This window comes from Poecilia formosa, unplaced genomic scaffold (assembly GCF_000485575.1).
Source record: "Poecilia formosa unplaced genomic scaffold, Poecilia_formosa-5.1.2 Scaffold293, whole genome shotgun sequence".
In the NCBI taxonomy this organism is placed as follows: domain Eukaryota; kingdom Metazoa; phylum Chordata; class Actinopteri; order Cyprinodontiformes; family Poeciliidae; genus Poecilia; species Poecilia formosa.
Genome location: NW_006800232.1, coordinates 648,444 through 664,661, shown reverse-complemented (window position 1 = coordinate 664,661; position 16,218 = coordinate 648,444). Strand labels below are relative to the sequence as shown.

The window sequence follows — 16,218 nt, the reverse complement described above, 5'->3', positions numbered from 1 at the left end:
ACATAGAGTGAGAGGAGTTTTATAGGCAAAGGGAGAAAAAAAGGGATCTTCTCATAAACCAGACATTAGTGACATTCAAAGCTATTCATTAATATTTCACATACTGACCTGTTGGGATCTAAAATTTCACAGTGTTTGCATTTGGATAATCTCGGGAGGTTAGTTTGCTAAAGTTATTTTTAATCCGATATTATGATTAAAGCCTGGTATTTTTGTGCGTCCATTATTGCATAAGCGCTGCAGTTTGTAACTCAATTTATGCACGTCTCAACACAACAAAACAATAAAAAGTGTTCAGACTATCACCATTCAAGGCTGTAAAAATAATTTAGTATGTAAAATCTTAAAATGTAGCCTGAGAGACATGAGAAGCCAGAGCATATAAAATTAATGCAAGCTTTTTATTATTGTCCTAATCAACATAGGTTCTATTAAAATCTGTTGTGGCTGAACAGCTGCAAGAATAGTTCTTATGACATTCATTTATGTGGAACGCCTGAAACATTCCCTCCTCCCACCACACACACACACACACACACACACACACACACACACACACACACATACACAGACACACAGTCTTACAGCTGGGTTCGCTCTGTGAGTGACTACTTCCTGTCTCCGGAAAAAATAACTGCTCACAGGCTTATAAGCCAAAACGCGCCATTTGATATCCAGCTATGTGGAATTTTCTGCTCTTGCTTACTACATGATGTCAAGGTAAAGCATTTTACTCCATGTCTCAAATGATACATTCATGTTAATTATTAACAGCTAAAATAAAACTAAAGAAGTATGGTAAATAATTTATCTTCACTTGTAAAACATGAGATGGGGCAAAGATAAGAAGACAAGACTTTTACTTTCACTTTTAAAGACTTCGTTTGACTTGTAAACCTTGATCAACAGCATGTAAAGTTTGTTTGCTTGGATTGTTTTTTTTTTGCTTTAAAATATGTCATTCCTGACAGAGTCACTGTGGTGAAGAAATAACATCATGGGGAACCGGTGCTCTGGCGCCAGGAGGGATAAGGAAATGAGAAAAGGATCCTGTAAAAAGGATAAACGGAATGACGACTCTGACAAAAAGAAAAGTGGAGACATTTGTTCAGCTGCACAGTCATCTCATTTAAAGGACGTAAAAGATGAAACGGAAACATTGAAGGAAGAGACTTTTTCTTCTGAGACAAAGGACTCTACTGAGAACTTTATCAGTTTGGCAAATGATGCATCTCATGAAATTCACAATCCAAGGTAAGCTTTGTTGGATTTTTAAAAAAAATAATTTTTTATCCTGCTAAGGGTTATACAACGTGCATTTATCATTATACACATAGGGCAAGGGTTTCCAAGTCCATTTTTTGAGAGCTGCCTACCTACCTATGTTCCTTCCCCAACACATCTAAATCAAATGAGCTGCTCATCGCTATGGCTGCTGCTGGTGGTGGTGAGGGAATTCAGGTACTTGATGTATAGGAGCAGGAATGCATTTAAAATCTGCAGGACGGTGCCTCTTGAGAACTGGATTTAGACACCCCTGACAAAAGATGTGACTAAACATCCAGCTGTACAACTGAAAAAAATGCACAACATTATAGAAGAACAAAAACCAAAACAAGGTGTTGTACAAGATTTCCTAAAAAAAAAAACCATTTTTTTTTTTACTTAAAGCACTGCAATAAAATCAGCTTGAAGCATCTCTAATGTCTATACAGTTAAGTTGCTCTTGTCTTTTGTCAGCTCATCCAAGCTTGAATCAGATGAAGAGAAAGGTAAGTAAGATAAGGTGAAAAGTCTAAATACAGTCTCCTGATGCAGAATTACATGAGTATAATTGTTGCTGTGTGGTGCAATAACCTTTATTTTATTTTATTTTTTATTAAAACAAGCAACTTGGGTGGACAGTAACATGCCTGAGCTTATTCAGAGTGTAGTTCCAGTGATGCCCATAGCTGACCAGATTCTCAAGTTGAAGATAATCCACAAGGAGACGTATGACCAAATCGAAGCCTCGCCGGTGAACCAGGATCGAATGAGAAAACTCTTCAGGGCTCTTAATTCTCCAAAGGCAAAAGCAGCTTTCTACGATATCCTTGGAAAAATTCAACCTCAGACTTGTGGAAGTACGTTATGTTTACTTCATGCCTATGTTTTTTTTTTAATAGGTATTGTGTTTGCCAAAGGTAGCTTTTACACTGTCACATATATGACTTCTTTAGTATTTTATTTTACAAAAATATATACGTAGATTTCAGGAAATACCATTCCTGGTTTACGCACCGATTCCAGTAACAGCACATGTAAATCCATTCCCAGCTAAGACATTAAAAGCACTGCGAGTTTTGTTAAATACCATTGTTGTTGATAGTCATATTTTTATTAGCTGTTTTTATTATTTTATGCTTTTAAAGCTAAACCAATCTACTTCTATGAATATAAATGTTGATAATTTCTACAATACTTTTTATCTGGTCAAATGAAGGTTATTATTTCTACCATTATGAGAAATCTTGTGCTGTGCCTATTGCAACTAATCTCTTGTTATGCCATACAGATGCTTTGCTGGCACAATTAATTGACATACCTTAGCATGAAGTGCCAACAGTCAGTTTAACTCAAGTATTTTTTAAATTATGTTAAACTGTGACCACATGTGGGCACTTTTTAAATGTACAAAGACCATGATGGTCACACAATAGAATAGAATGTGCAGTGTATAGTAGGGGCAAAATTTCAGCATAAATACTATGCAGCTTATCCGGTCAAAACAAGTGTGCAACTGTGTAAGTTCATCTAAAAAAAATGATCAAAATGTACACAAGTTAATAACATGCTTAAAAAAAAATAATGATACGACGTAAAAATAAAAAATTAAAGCTTTTTTTTTGTTCCCGCAGCTGAAGATATCATCAAAAACGTCATCAAAAATAACAAAGAATACTTGAGGAAAAAGTGCGCATGGGAGTTGGAAGGCACCGAAAAAGATCACAAAGAAATAAAATTATTGGATCAGATTTATACGGAGGTTCACATTGTTCAAGGAGAAAATGAACATGTCAATAAGCAACATGAGATTTGGGAGATTGAAGACAAGTTTAGAACTCAAGCAACAGAAGGAATTAAGATAAACTGCGATGATATCTTTCAAAGCGGACCAGAAATGAGAGCCATTAGAACAGTGATGACCAAGGGAATTGCTGGAATCGGTAAAACTGTGTCTGTAAAAAAGTTCATTCTTGACTGGGCAGATGGGAAAGCGAATCCAGACCTGGACTTCATCTTCATGATTCCATTCAGGGAGCTTAATTTGGTCAAAGACGATGAGTTCAGCCTTGAGACTCTTGTTAAAGAATTCCATCCTGAACTCAAGAACACAGCAGTCAATAAAATATTTGCTGATAACAAAGTTTTGTTCATTTTTGATGGCCTTGATGAAAGTCAGCTTAAACTGAACTTCCTAAAAACGAAAAGATTGACAGATCCAACAAAGGAATCATCCGTAGATATCCTGGTGACCAATCTGATTAGGGAACATCTTCTGCCCTCTGCACTCATCTGGATAACTTCAAGACCAGGAGCTGTTCAGCGCATCCCCAAAGAATATGTCCATCAGTGGACAGAAATCAAAGGTTTCAATGATCCACAGAAAATACTGTACTTCAGGAACAGAGTTCAGAACAAAACGGTTGCTGAACAGATTATTGATCATATTACGACCTCACGGAGCTTATTTATCATGTGTCACATACCCATCTTCTGTTGGATTGCCTCAAAGGTTCTTGAGTACTTGCTTTTAAAAATGGAAAACAGTCGAGAGAAAACCACTAAGATACCCACAACTCTCATTGAAATGTACACACACTTCTTTTGTATTCAGATAAAGATCGCTGCTGAGAAATACGACAAGGAGAACGAGCTAGATATCACTGAAATCTTCAGATTGAATGAAGATTTCATCTTCAAGCTGGGCAGGGTGGCATTTGAAAAACTGAACAAAGGAGAAATTATATTCAGCAGTGATGATCTAAAAAGTTATGGCATCGACACGAAGAAAGCTGGAGTCGACTGTGGGTTGTGTACCACAATATTCAAAGAAGAGAGCATCTTTCACTCAAAGAAGCTTTACTGCTTTGTGCATTTGACAATTCAGGAGTACTTTGCTGCTCTCTTTGTGTACAGAAGCTTTGCAAGTAAAACAATCGATTCTCAAAGCCTCAAAGATTTCCTTCTGATAGGATCTGAGGAAGAGCTGAAGGAAACCTTGGATGTTCACCCAGTTGATCTGCCTTTGGATGAGCTAATGGAAATTGCTATAGCAAACTCAACTTTGAGAAAGACAGGAGAACTGGACATGTTTCTTAGGTTCCTCATTGGCATGTCCTTAGAGTCGACACAAAATCAGCTTCAAGGCCTCATTCAGCAAACAGAGAAACACTCTGAAGTTGTTGAGGCTATCAGGACATGTCTAGCAGAAATTGATTTTTTTGACTGCTCTCCAGACAGATGTCTGAATCTGGTTCACTGTTTGGCTGAACTGAAAGATGATTCCCTGTATGACAGTGTGAGAAAGTTTCTGAATCCACATCAGTATCCAGAAACAGAGCTCACCCCTGTTCAGTGTTCAGCTTTGGCTGACTTAATGCTGATGTCAACTACGCCGATAGAGGAATTTGACTTGACGAAATACACAACAAAAGGTAAGGGCATTTTCAGGATTATCCCAGCTGTGAGGAACTGCAGAAAAGCCAGGCAAGTTTTCTTTTGGTTTTTGGTTAGTGATGCTATTATTTGATTAGGGTTAAATATGAATTGTTTAAAAGGTATTTAAATTGAAAGTGTGTGGAAGTATTTGAACCGCTTTGTAGGTTTGCTGAGTCTCTTGATTTGAGGTTTCAGTTAAAAAAGGGACTGCAATGATCAGAATTGTCTATATTGGTCCAAAAAAGGAATTTGACTTTTGTTTCACGCATTCACCTGGTAAAAACTAAAAAGTGTGCATATGGAAACGTCAGAGGAAATTAATTAAATGATAGGAGAAATAGGTGTGCTTCAGCCAGTAGTAACTTACTTAGCTTAATAAGATTATTAATAAGAATTTTAGATTTAAATCTGTCACCACAAAACTTAAATAACTTAATAAATAAATAAACATTGTACCTGTGCAAGTTGGTATAATCAACCAAAACTGGTTAATACAGCAGTATATCATGTTGGACTTTATTATATATTTAAACAAAAGATGCATAGATAGATTCATAGGCCTCAAGGGCCGGTGTCCTGCAACCTTTGAATGTCTCTATGCATCAGCACACTTGGCTCAAATATTAACTCATTAGCAGAGCTCTGTAGAGCTTGACTGCATGCTAACGAGGCAGTTTCACTATTTAATTCAAGTGTTTAGGACAAGGGACACGTCTAAAAGTTGCAGGAATCAAGAACTGCAGTTTGAGACTGCTGTTTTAAAGATAAATCATTAAAAAATACAATTTTAATTTACTTTTTTGGGTAATCATAGAACCACATGCCAGTTTCGCTCATGCAAACAAATGTGTACTCAAAGCTTGAAGTCATAACAGGACTAGGACTCTCAGATGAGTAGATTCTTTAAGGTAGTGATCAAATATAACCTCATCATAGAGCCCCATTTTTCTTTTTAAGTGGCATATTATGTCTTTGACTGCAAAACATAATTCCATTTTAAAAGCTTGTCTCATTTTTGCAGAATATCAGGTGCAGATCTTAATCCCTGGCTTTGTGAAACAATCTCTTCGGCTCTGTGGAGTCCACGCTCTCCACTAACTGAACTGCATCTGGTGCATAACACTTTTTATGAAAAAGGTACTGGTGTACTGATTGATGGACTGACAAACTCTCCATGTAAACTGGAGGCTCTCAGGTCAGTGAAAGTTATATTTTTATGGTTGTTTTTCTATTTTTACTGATATAGAACAAAGTACAAAAGAAACAAAATGACCACTTGTTTAAATGCACTGCCATCACTGTTAATATAAAGTAGGTGAAGCGTCAGAGATATCTGATGCAAACTAATAAAGGCTAAATTAGTTGCATCAAGGGTGCCTGAGAAAGAACAACTCAAATACTTTAAACGTTGAAGGTAACTTTCCATAACTTACTAGAAATATTGCTAAGGGAAGAAAAATGATCAAAAGCTTCAGAAAATAAAAAATTCCAGTGTCTGGGTTTTGGCTAAATAACACTTTGCACAAGTTTCTCCCCTAAGAGCAAAAGATAATTGTTGTTAATAATTTTGTCACTGCATTAGCCAATAATGGGTAGCTCACGTTGACCAAAATATATTGTGTTTATGCAACAGATTTGTCTCGGTTTTGCTCAATGTGTTGTGCAGTCTTTCAGGACACGGACTCTCAACATCACTGGCAGAAGAGTTGGCCTCGGCTGTAAAATCAATAATCGCCAACATAAGAGAACTGGAGCTGAGTGAAAATGTGTTGAGAAACTCTCTACTGCCGGTGATCTCTGAGGCTCTTCAGTGCCAAAAATTGGAGAAGCTCAGGTCAGTGTTGAAAATGTATTTTACGGGACGTAGTTCCCTCTGAATTCCTCCATAATTTTCACTTTCTACTAAAACACACAATGTAACTTATTTTTTCAGTTATAGAAATTAACCTATCATGTTGGTATTACCTGTCTGTACATTAAATCGTCGCTTTTTTCCCCCCATTTCAATCTAAGGCTGAACAGAAATTATGAGATTCAACAAATATGCAGTAAGATAGTGAAGGCATTCACCACCAACTCGACAAATCTGAGAGAACTAGAACTGAATTACACCAATTTTTCCGACTCAGAAGTTGAGATCTTATCAAAGGCATTGATGAGCACAAGCTGTGCTCTGGAGACCCTGAGGTAATATCAAAAATAAACTACATACTTTTCTTTACTCTAACAAACAGGTCTACTGTTGCTTTAAATTTATTTTAAAAAGTTAATGCGTTCTTGAACCTTTTTTTATTATTCCTATAATGTCTAATGACTTTTACATCCACGTTTTTATGTTTTATGTCTTGTAATGTTTATTATCCTTATGTCTTTAGTTCAAGTGTACTTTGTAGCTATGGTAAAAGCACAGAGTACTTTACAAATGTTTCAAAGGAAATTATGATTTATTTATAAATGATTTAGATATACTCAAATGCAAATACAAGCAACTTTTTCAATTTATTGCTTAGAAAAAACAGAGTGGCAGATACTTTTGTCTTTTACGGTTAGTCTGATTTTGAACTTATTTAAATCATTTTACAACTGAGCGATCTGCTGTGTATCTGTTGGTGTTTTGACAGACCTTGGTAGTAACTCTTAATAGTGAGTCTACAAGTGGGTTTCTATGTGCTCCTAAAGAAGGAAAATAAGACTTCTTGACCCTGAAGCGTTCTAGATCTCACAAATGGACCAACTTTAGTTGTTGTTGTCTGACTAACAAGGGAATGACTTGTGCTGCTGGTGCTACTGTAAGTAAACCCTGGCCCACCCAGCCGCCCATCTCTCCCTCTCTCTGACTTAATCACTGGAGCCACTAAGCATAGATAGTCAGACATCTGTCTTCTGCCTACCTCTTCAAGCTCACCAAGTGTGTTAGATGTTACATTACAAGCTGAAAGTCAGACTGTCTCCAACAACTGTGGGATCTACTGAAAAGCGTACTTCTTATCACAACATACGGTCTCAGTTTCAACATTATTGATGTTTACAATGTTATAAGTTAGTCAGTGAATTGCAAATCATTGCACCGTTTCTCCTTTTAATTGTTTTAATGACTACTAAGTTTGATGAGATTTATTTGTCTTTCAGACTCAGTCACAACAAGTTGACTGAGAAAGGTTGCGAGACCCTGGCTTTGGCTCTCACTTCCAGACCTACACCTTTAAGAGAACTGGACTTGAGCTACAATGACCTGCATGATTCTGGAGTAGAGACATTCTGTAGAGCACTGACAAGTTCACATTGTGGTTTAGAGATATTAAGGTTAGTCCACAAGTTGCTGTTTCTCAATGTCATCATTTTAAAACACAAAGGATGATAGACGTGGCCGGCCTGAGATTATGTCTTCTGAAATGTCAGCTGGTTGATTTGTCCAGGCTATCATTCTGTAAAATAACAGAAGATGGATGTTTCTCCTTGGCAAAGGCTCTGATGTCTGACCACTGCAACCTCAGGGAGTTGGACCTAAGCTTTAATCACCTGACAAAGCAAGGAGTCAAAACCCTGATGGAAAAACAGAGAGATTCAAACTGCAGTCTAGAAAATCTTAAGTAAGAACTAACTCAAGTCTGAACATTATTCCAGCATTAAGATGCAAGATTGAGTTTGGCTTTCTTCCTGCCATCAGTGTGGACCATAATGAAGAATGCTGGGTTAACCATAAACTGCTGCGAAGGTGTAAGTATATAGCTTTTTATTATAGACATTTGTTCATCTTCCATTTAGCAGTTTCCAACATTACAAGCAGCAGCGGTTTTGTTACCAAGAGCATTGAAGGTTTGTCTCCTTATCAGTGTGTTAACACACGCCTGAACGCCTTAGATTACAAAAGGCTTCTGTTTTTCTCAGTCTAAATGACCCACATTATCAGAGGTACTGTTGCTATTTTATCATTTCAAACCAATCTGCCCATTCTCCTCTGACACTAAAACGGTGTTTTCATAAAAATAGCTGCTGCTCTGTGGATATTTTCTCTTTCTCAGCCCATTGTCTGTAAATCCAGTTGATGGTTGGTGTGAAAACCTAGTTGATTTTTTAAAATACTCTGACCAGCCTCATCTTAAAATGAGCATCAGTCAAGACATTTACACATGTAAATGTATTTAGTTGCTGCGTTACTGCATAATTATTTGACTCCAAATATTTATTTTTAAATACATTGAAGTAAGTAATCGTGTACTTTTCCAGGTCACCAGGCTCTGGCACTTTTCTTTTGGAGGTCTAAAGCTAAATACTTAGGAAGCCCTTTGACAACCTTCTGAGATGTTCTGCTACAGCACTTGAATGTTACTGCATTAGTTTGACAGTCTGAAAGCAATCTGTCTTGGAAACATTAGAGAACCACCTTTTGACATGGCAACAAAACCAATCTCGGTGAAAAATCCCAACAAAAACAGTTTTCGTAGCTACAGACATGGGCGTAAAACCCCGGGGGATCGGGATCTTGGAAAAGTCTAGAAATGTCCCTCCGCCCCTCAAAAAAAATAATTGAAGAAACGTTTGCATTTAAAGAATATCAAGATGAAAAAGCAATAGAAACAAAGAACAAAATAAATCTGCAATTTATCTAAGAAAAATAAGTATGAATTTTTAGGTCCCCCCCACAATTATTAGAACAATGGTTCAGTCCAACTTGGAGGAGGAGCAACAGCAGAGCTGCGGACGGCACAGGCTCCGTTAGAGCCGCTGAATCGACTAGCTAGCTGTTAGCTGTGGTTCTGCAGCACAAACAAAAAACCCTCCAGTGAGTTAATACTTAAAGAAAAAGACATGAAACACCTTTTATTTACTTTCACTGCTCAATAAGAAGAAACATTAACAATAAAAATTGGGCCGCAGTTCATTATTTTATTACTTTGGCTGAATCATGATAAATAGCCTCATTAGCAAAACTGCTACATTGCTTTCATAGCCTTTAGCGTTTTTTGTCAAAGGTAGCAAACATCTCGGTGGCCCACTGCTCTGTGTGTGGGAGACAAGGACAGAAGACAGAAGAGATAGAAAAAAAACCCCAGAAAGTTATACTTTTGTTTCTCTTCTTCTTCAAGAGCCTTAAAACCACAAAATAAAATATGAATACTTTTCTATATAAACGGTTAAGTTATGATGCTTCCCAGATATTCTTTGAAGGGTTTCTTTCAGATGAAATCTTTACTTGTTGGTATCCTGCTCATTAAAAGTTGTGGTTTCATGGATTTAGAAGATATCTGGACTATAAACTTCAATATGTTTTTGCACAAATGTCTGAAATGTCCAGTTTATGCAGCGTCATAGATATCCACTAAAGAGTCTTGCAAGTGTGTGTTGAACCATTTTATTGAGTTTTTCTTTTTCTATATGTTAAGCTGATGCTGAGCTTGTTTACGTGTAAGGCAGGCAACTGGGATTGGATTACTTGGACAAATTTTAGTACTGCGTGTAAATTGGCATTGCTAGGCTAGACTACTTGGATTAGCCAGGATGATATTATTACCAGATTTTAAATGTGATATTCAAGGATTAATAACATTTATAATGCTCTTTTTAGATGCTTGTGATCTGACGCTGGATGAAAACACTGCAGGGAGAACAATCACTTTGACCCAAGACAATAAACAAGCACATTTTCATCAAGAGAAGCAACATTATCCTTACCATCCAGACAGATTTGATTCTTCACAGGTTCTTTGTAAAGAGGGTCTGACAGAACGCCACTACTGGGAAGTTGAGTTTCACCGTTTATCAGACGGTGAGGTGGGAGTGGCATACAAAAGTATCACCCGGAGTGGAGACTCTAGTCGTGAGTTTTCTTTAGGACAGAATGAGAAATCTTGGTCCTGGTCCATAGATGGAACTTTTTCACACAGTGGTTCCACCGAATGGTTTTTGACTGAGTTTAAAACGTTGAGCCTTGGAGTGTATTTGGATTGGCCAGCAGGTATTTTGTCCTTCTTTGAAGTGTCTCCAGATGAATTGACTCACCTGTACACGGTACGCACAACTTTTACTGAACCACTCTATCCTGGTTTTGGTTTAACTTACGGATCAATGTACATAAAAGAAACAGAAATGGAGGAAAGAATGAACTAAATAAGGTTGCTGTGAGGCAAAGACAATGGATTAAACAACGCAGCACAAGAATGCTTTTATTCAGCTTCTACAAACGCTAGGTCACCTTGAACGACTGGTGTGCGTCCGCGCTGTGCGGGAGTGAGCTGTCCGTATAGGACCATAAATGTCAGAGCATAGACACTCCTCCTGACTGACTGGTTGCTTTGGTTTGGAAATTGTGTATTTTTCTAAATGCTATTAGGGGCACAGGAAAGAGGCAGCGGGACTTGATTTTTTCACAGATTAGCTCTCATTTTCTACTTTCAGGACATAATGAGACTTTTAAACAATATGAAAATAATATATCTTAAAATCTCCCATTTCGTCAATAGATTTCTGCTGATTCCATCTTACTGCCATCACCACATTCATTCACTGTTATTCAGCCAGAACAAAAGGAGGGAAAAAGTGAGTCAAATTTTCCTTTTTGTATAAAGAGAGAGCCAGGCATAATGCCAGTGAAATATCTAAACAATGCTTCAGTAGTTTATTCATTAACTTGTTTAACCTGTGCATTCCAAATGTTAAAACCTTTGACTTAAGAAAAACCTAGTTCACTTTATTCTTTAAAAAGGCAGCATACAGTAGAAGCTGTACATACAGGAGCGTTAGATAAACGCAAATCTAACAATTTGTTCTTCTCCCTGATTTTGTAAGACATGTGAGAGGCAGTCTATACTGCCATCTAGTGGTTAGAGTGGACAAGCCAAAACAACAGAATTTTATTTTGATTTTATATTTTGATTGTACCACACTGGTTTTTACCTGGGCGTACATAAGAAAATTTATTTTCTTGTTATTTTAGATGTGTAATCAAAACATCTCAGCACAATGTGTGGAGACAGGGTTGGAGTGAGATCTTTTCAGAAACTGAACACACATTAGTGATATTCAAGAGGCTAATCATTACAAATAACTTCTTTGCTGTGCCATTAATATTTCCTCTACTGACCTTTTGTCCTCTAAGAAGTTAGAATCAGTTTCAGCAACAGGAATATCACATTTGCATTGGTTGAAATCATGTAACCTGGCAGCTTTAGAATACACTCCAACTTAATGTGATGTTTACTGGCCCTTTAGTTGTCCCAGTGCAAAGGAGAGTTTCAGAGTTGGTCTTAAACTAACCCCTGCAACTTAATTTTAAACATTTATTAAATGTGCAAAATGCAGCAAAGTTCCACACTAAAATAGATACATTCATGCATTTACTTATGTTTCAGTATTAAAAATCTACATGGAGAGGATCAAATGACTAAAAGAACATTACAGCAAACATCAAATCCCTGATAAGCTCGGCGAAGAGAAGCAAAATATGGGTTTTATGATGCTTTTTTTTTTTTACAGCATAACTATGTTTCTTTACTAATGTTTTTTTTCAGAATGCTTAGATCAATGTGCCTGCCTTTTAAAGTTTCCTTCCAAGCCCAAAATTACATTTATAAAATAATAAAGGATGAATAAATAGTAACCAGGGAACATGCTCTGTGATTTAATGTGATTTAATATTCATGCAGCTCAAGATTCCTTGATGATGTTTTCCCTGTTGTTTTCTTTTTCTGCTCTCTGCCTTGTAACAACCTATAGTCTCAGATCAGCTATAATTTTATATTCTGCATATAAAGACTAAATTAGGCAGGCACCCACTTTCAGATGGCCTTCTTGTCCTGATATACTATTGTCTTGTGAAGCACTGAGATCTTTAGAATTTACTGTGATGTCTGATTCAGACCAAATGAATGTTTATATCTGTATGTTTGTCTAATTTTTGTGTGAGGTTTCCACATAAGCTTTGTTTTTCTTTGCTCCATACCTTCGGTGTGTACAGTTTAGTTTATTTAAGGATCCCAATTAGCCTCTTCCATGGCAGAGACTATTATTCCAGGGGTCCACATCACAAACATATCTGAAACATAGCACCTTAACTGTTTTCTGCAGTCAAGGTAAAACAATGTTCTCATCAAAGCCTTTTTTTTTTAAGATGTTATTTGAAAAAGTTAAGTTAAATATTTTCCAACATTTATGTTCTGAGATGGAGATTAAAACAATCACACTGTTCAGGACTGTTTATCATTTTTCAGCTGTTGTGTGTGTGTGACAAACTGTTCCTACTGGACACATCTTAAAGGCTTTAGTTATAAAAAAAACCTATCGACTACCACACATTTCCTCTAAGTCAGGGGTCAACAACTATGAAATTGTCATAAATTATGTCTTTGATTATTGTCCCAATTTTCCTCTCATTGTACAAAATTGGGATTTATGCTGTTAATTTAGATTATATGTGTGTGTATTCTCTTTTTATGTTGCTTTTGTAAGTTGATATCTGACTCCATGAACTGCAGAAAACCAACAGCTATTCCTGGCTCTGAAAATATTAGATTATTCAAATACAATGAAAACACTCATTCATTTCAGGACAAGTCCAGGACAAATGTACATGTAAGAAGATGATGTAACCATGTTGGGTCAAATGTTCTATGTGCAGGATTAGCTCCCTTACAATTATACAGCAGAAACTTAATGTAATACAGAGAGGTAATATTTATAAACATTTTCAGAAAAAATTATCTATATTTATGTTTTTTTTTTTATTTTATGAATGGCAGCTCAGTTAACTCTGTTTTCTATTCAGAAGTCTATTGGTGGGTGCAAAAACATTCCTTTTATTAGCACCTTCATTTTATTAGTATTTAAATAAAATGAAGGCGCCAATTCATTTCTCAGTAGGCTCATATTTACATGATCAGATGTTCATACGATCCTTTTTTGGGTTTCTAAATACAGGCTACAAGAACCATAGTGTGAAGTTGTGAACTCGTCTTATGAAATTCAGCCTTGTTTTGCCTACATATGCATTCGTACCAAGGAAATTTCGTATATAAAGAGCACTGCTGCTCTGATGACAAGCAGACAATTTCACATTTGGTCTGTCTTGTTGTTATTCTATCAAGTGTTTATAGCTCCTGCAAATTCAACAGGATGGTTGACAATCTATTTGGACTGGTTTTAGGTGAGCAGACGAAGTAGTAGGGATTGTCTTTAAACTCTTATGATTGTGTTTTATATGTTTCTTATAGCAAGTAAAGTTTAAATTCAATGCATTAACAGTAGTTGGAGTGTGTGAAAGTTAAAAAAACATAAGACTCTGACTTACTAAGTGACAAAGAAATATTTTGTTAATCTCGTTTACAGTTAAGAAATGGATTTTCAGCAAACTAGGTGCATAAATGTACAAATATTATTTTTCCACCAGGTATTAGTGAGGAATTTTGCTTAAAATATATTCTATTCTGTTACGAATATAATATGAAAGTTCACTGCAGCAAGAACATATTTCATTAGAAATTATGGGGGAGGTTTTAAATAAAAAAAGCAATGTTTTTTTTTTGTTTTTTTTTAAGAATATTGACTTCTGTGGATGTCAGAGGTCATAATTTAACCAACAGCCTAGAGAATGCATCTCAAGAAACTTCAGGACCATTGCAAAGTCGCTGTATTTTAGTAATTTCATACCTAAACTCATATATAGAGTTGCATGTTAAGTGTTATGCTGAAGCAGCAAGTGCTAATGTTTCACCATTTCATATCAAAGCTTAATTTATTACTTTGTTGCCATCAATTACATTATTTATTTAGTTATGACTTCAATTTATATAGTTTATTTTTAGCTATGTGTTGCGACAGTTTTATTAACGAATATTTCTTTCACATGCTACTGTAACTAGACTTATTTTTTCCCCTTCTCAGTCTCTACTTTCTTACTCTTAACCATAACTGGAGCAGGTGAGTGCAGTTTCTGTGCCATCTACTGAATTGTTTTAGTGTGTTTGTGCTCATGTTTGTTCTTTGCTTAACACTCACATTTCTGTGGTTTCCTTAGAGGATTTGATCAGATTAGTTGGTTCAGACGGGTATTGCTCTGGAAGAGTCGAAATCTACCACAATGGTGCCTGGGGAACGGTCTGTGACGATAGATGGGACAGAAGTGAGGCACAAGTTGTTTGCAGACAGTTGGGTTGTGGTGAGCAGTCAGACATTCCTCCACCAGGCTACTTTGGTCCAGGCACTGGACCGATCTGGATGGACGATGTGAAATGTTCAGGAAGCGAAACGTCTCTCTCCACATGTTCGCACCGGGGATTTGGAACACACAACTGTGAACACTATGAGGATGTTGGTGTCATTTGTTCATGTAAGGAAAGTTTTTTTTTTTTTTTTAGATAAACATATCAATAATTTAAAACGCTGTGCTCTTATGAATTACCCCCTATTATTCTATGATACAGCAGGAGAATTCAGTTTGGGAGTATTTTCATTTGTTTATTTATTAGAATTTTCAGACTTTGTTGAAATCCTGTTAAAACATTCTTTCCACTGTTTGTAACTCTAAAAACATGATGATGATGAGACATTCAAATACTAAGAGATGTTTAGGGAAAAAAACACAGCAAGGTTGTTGTGGTTGCATTTTCAAGCAACTTTGAGCCAAAACATTTACATTTCCTATAGTAATAGTCCCAAATTGTATTTTTCTTCCTCTTTAACAGTTTATATTTACTTTGAAAGATCACGAGATGGATATCCTAAAAAGAATATCCTAAAATATGGCTGTAGATTCTGCTGCTGATGTTTTTGTTGTAAATGAAATGATCACTATTTTTCTTATGTAACTTTTTTTTCTTAAGATCATAAAATCCTACCATATGGGTCATGCAATGGAAATGTTCAAATATATCATGACGGCGCCTGGAGGCTGATTGATAATAATAACTTCAACATGGATGCTGCTAATGTGGCCTGCAGACAGCTGGGTTGTGGTCCAGCATCATCGATCTATAGTTACAACCCCAACTCCAACATCTCTCTTTATAAAATGACGTGCTCTGGAAGTGAAAGTTCTCTAGCAGAGTGTCGAAGCGGTTCTGTGGTAACCAGCTCTGGAAGATATTCTGGTGTTCGGTGTGCAGGTGAAACTAAATGCATGATTGAGTATTTAGTTATGAGAGCACTTTCAGCTTATTTTGTTCAGCTTAATTTATTGATAATCTACATTTGAATTTATGGCTGACAGGTCACCCAGTACGATTAATCGGGCCGTCCCGGTGCTCTGGAAGAGTTGAAATTTACTACAGTGATGCGTGGGGAACGGTGTGCGATAATGGCTGGGACATGAATGATGCCCAGGTGGTCTGCAGACAGTTGGGTTGTGGTACAGCGGTGGCTGCTCCTCGCGCTGCCTACTTTGGAAAAGGAATGGATAACATCTGGGTTGATAATGTGAGCTGTACAGGGAGGAAAACGTACCTAACTGAATGTCCATTTAGTGGATTTCAAGCATACAGCCGCAGCCACAGTCAGGATGCAGGTGTCATCTGTTCAGGTAAGGAC

At 36.7% G+C, this 16,218-nt stretch overlaps 1 protein-coding gene across 10 annotated transcripts in view; it reads left to right on the top strand.

Annotated features, from left to right (window-relative positions):
* Positions 1-562: 562 nt before the first annotated feature.
* LOC103151820 (protein NLRC3-like) overlaps positions 563-16,218 on the top strand; it is a 37,375-nt gene continuing 21,719 nt past the window's right edge. For 5 of the 10 annotated variants that reach the window (XR_001664754.1, XR_001664753.1, XR_001664749.1 and 2 more), the window contains exons 1-16: positions 571-720; positions 972-1,254; positions 1,741-1,772; positions 1,890-2,123; positions 2,898-4,749; positions 5,723-5,896; positions 6,368-6,535; positions 6,715-6,888; positions 7,831-8,004; positions 8,118-8,291; positions 8,369-8,418; positions 10,268-11,238; positions 14,578-14,613; positions 14,711-15,022; positions 15,516-15,797; positions 15,902-16,210. Coding sequence is in view for 3 of the 10 variants with exons in the window: in XM_016681770.1 (XP_016537256.1) it covers positions 998-1,254; positions 1,741-1,772; positions 1,890-2,123; positions 2,898-4,749; positions 5,723-5,896; positions 6,368-6,535; positions 6,715-6,888; positions 7,831-8,004; positions 8,118-8,291; positions 8,369-8,418; positions 10,268-10,809 (3,831 nt within the window). In the remaining 7 variants the exon portion in view is untranslated. Of the gene's footprint in view, positions 721-804; positions 1,255-1,740; positions 1,773-1,889; positions 2,124-2,897; positions 4,750-5,722; positions 5,897-6,367; positions 6,536-6,714; positions 6,889-7,830; positions 8,005-8,117; positions 8,292-8,368; positions 8,419-10,267; positions 13,395-14,577; positions 14,614-14,710; positions 15,023-15,515; positions 15,798-15,901; positions 16,211-16,218 lie in introns of those variants that run through there. The other 5 variants (XR_001664755.1, XR_001664752.1, XM_016681772.1 and 2 more) reach the window with 5 other exon arrangements.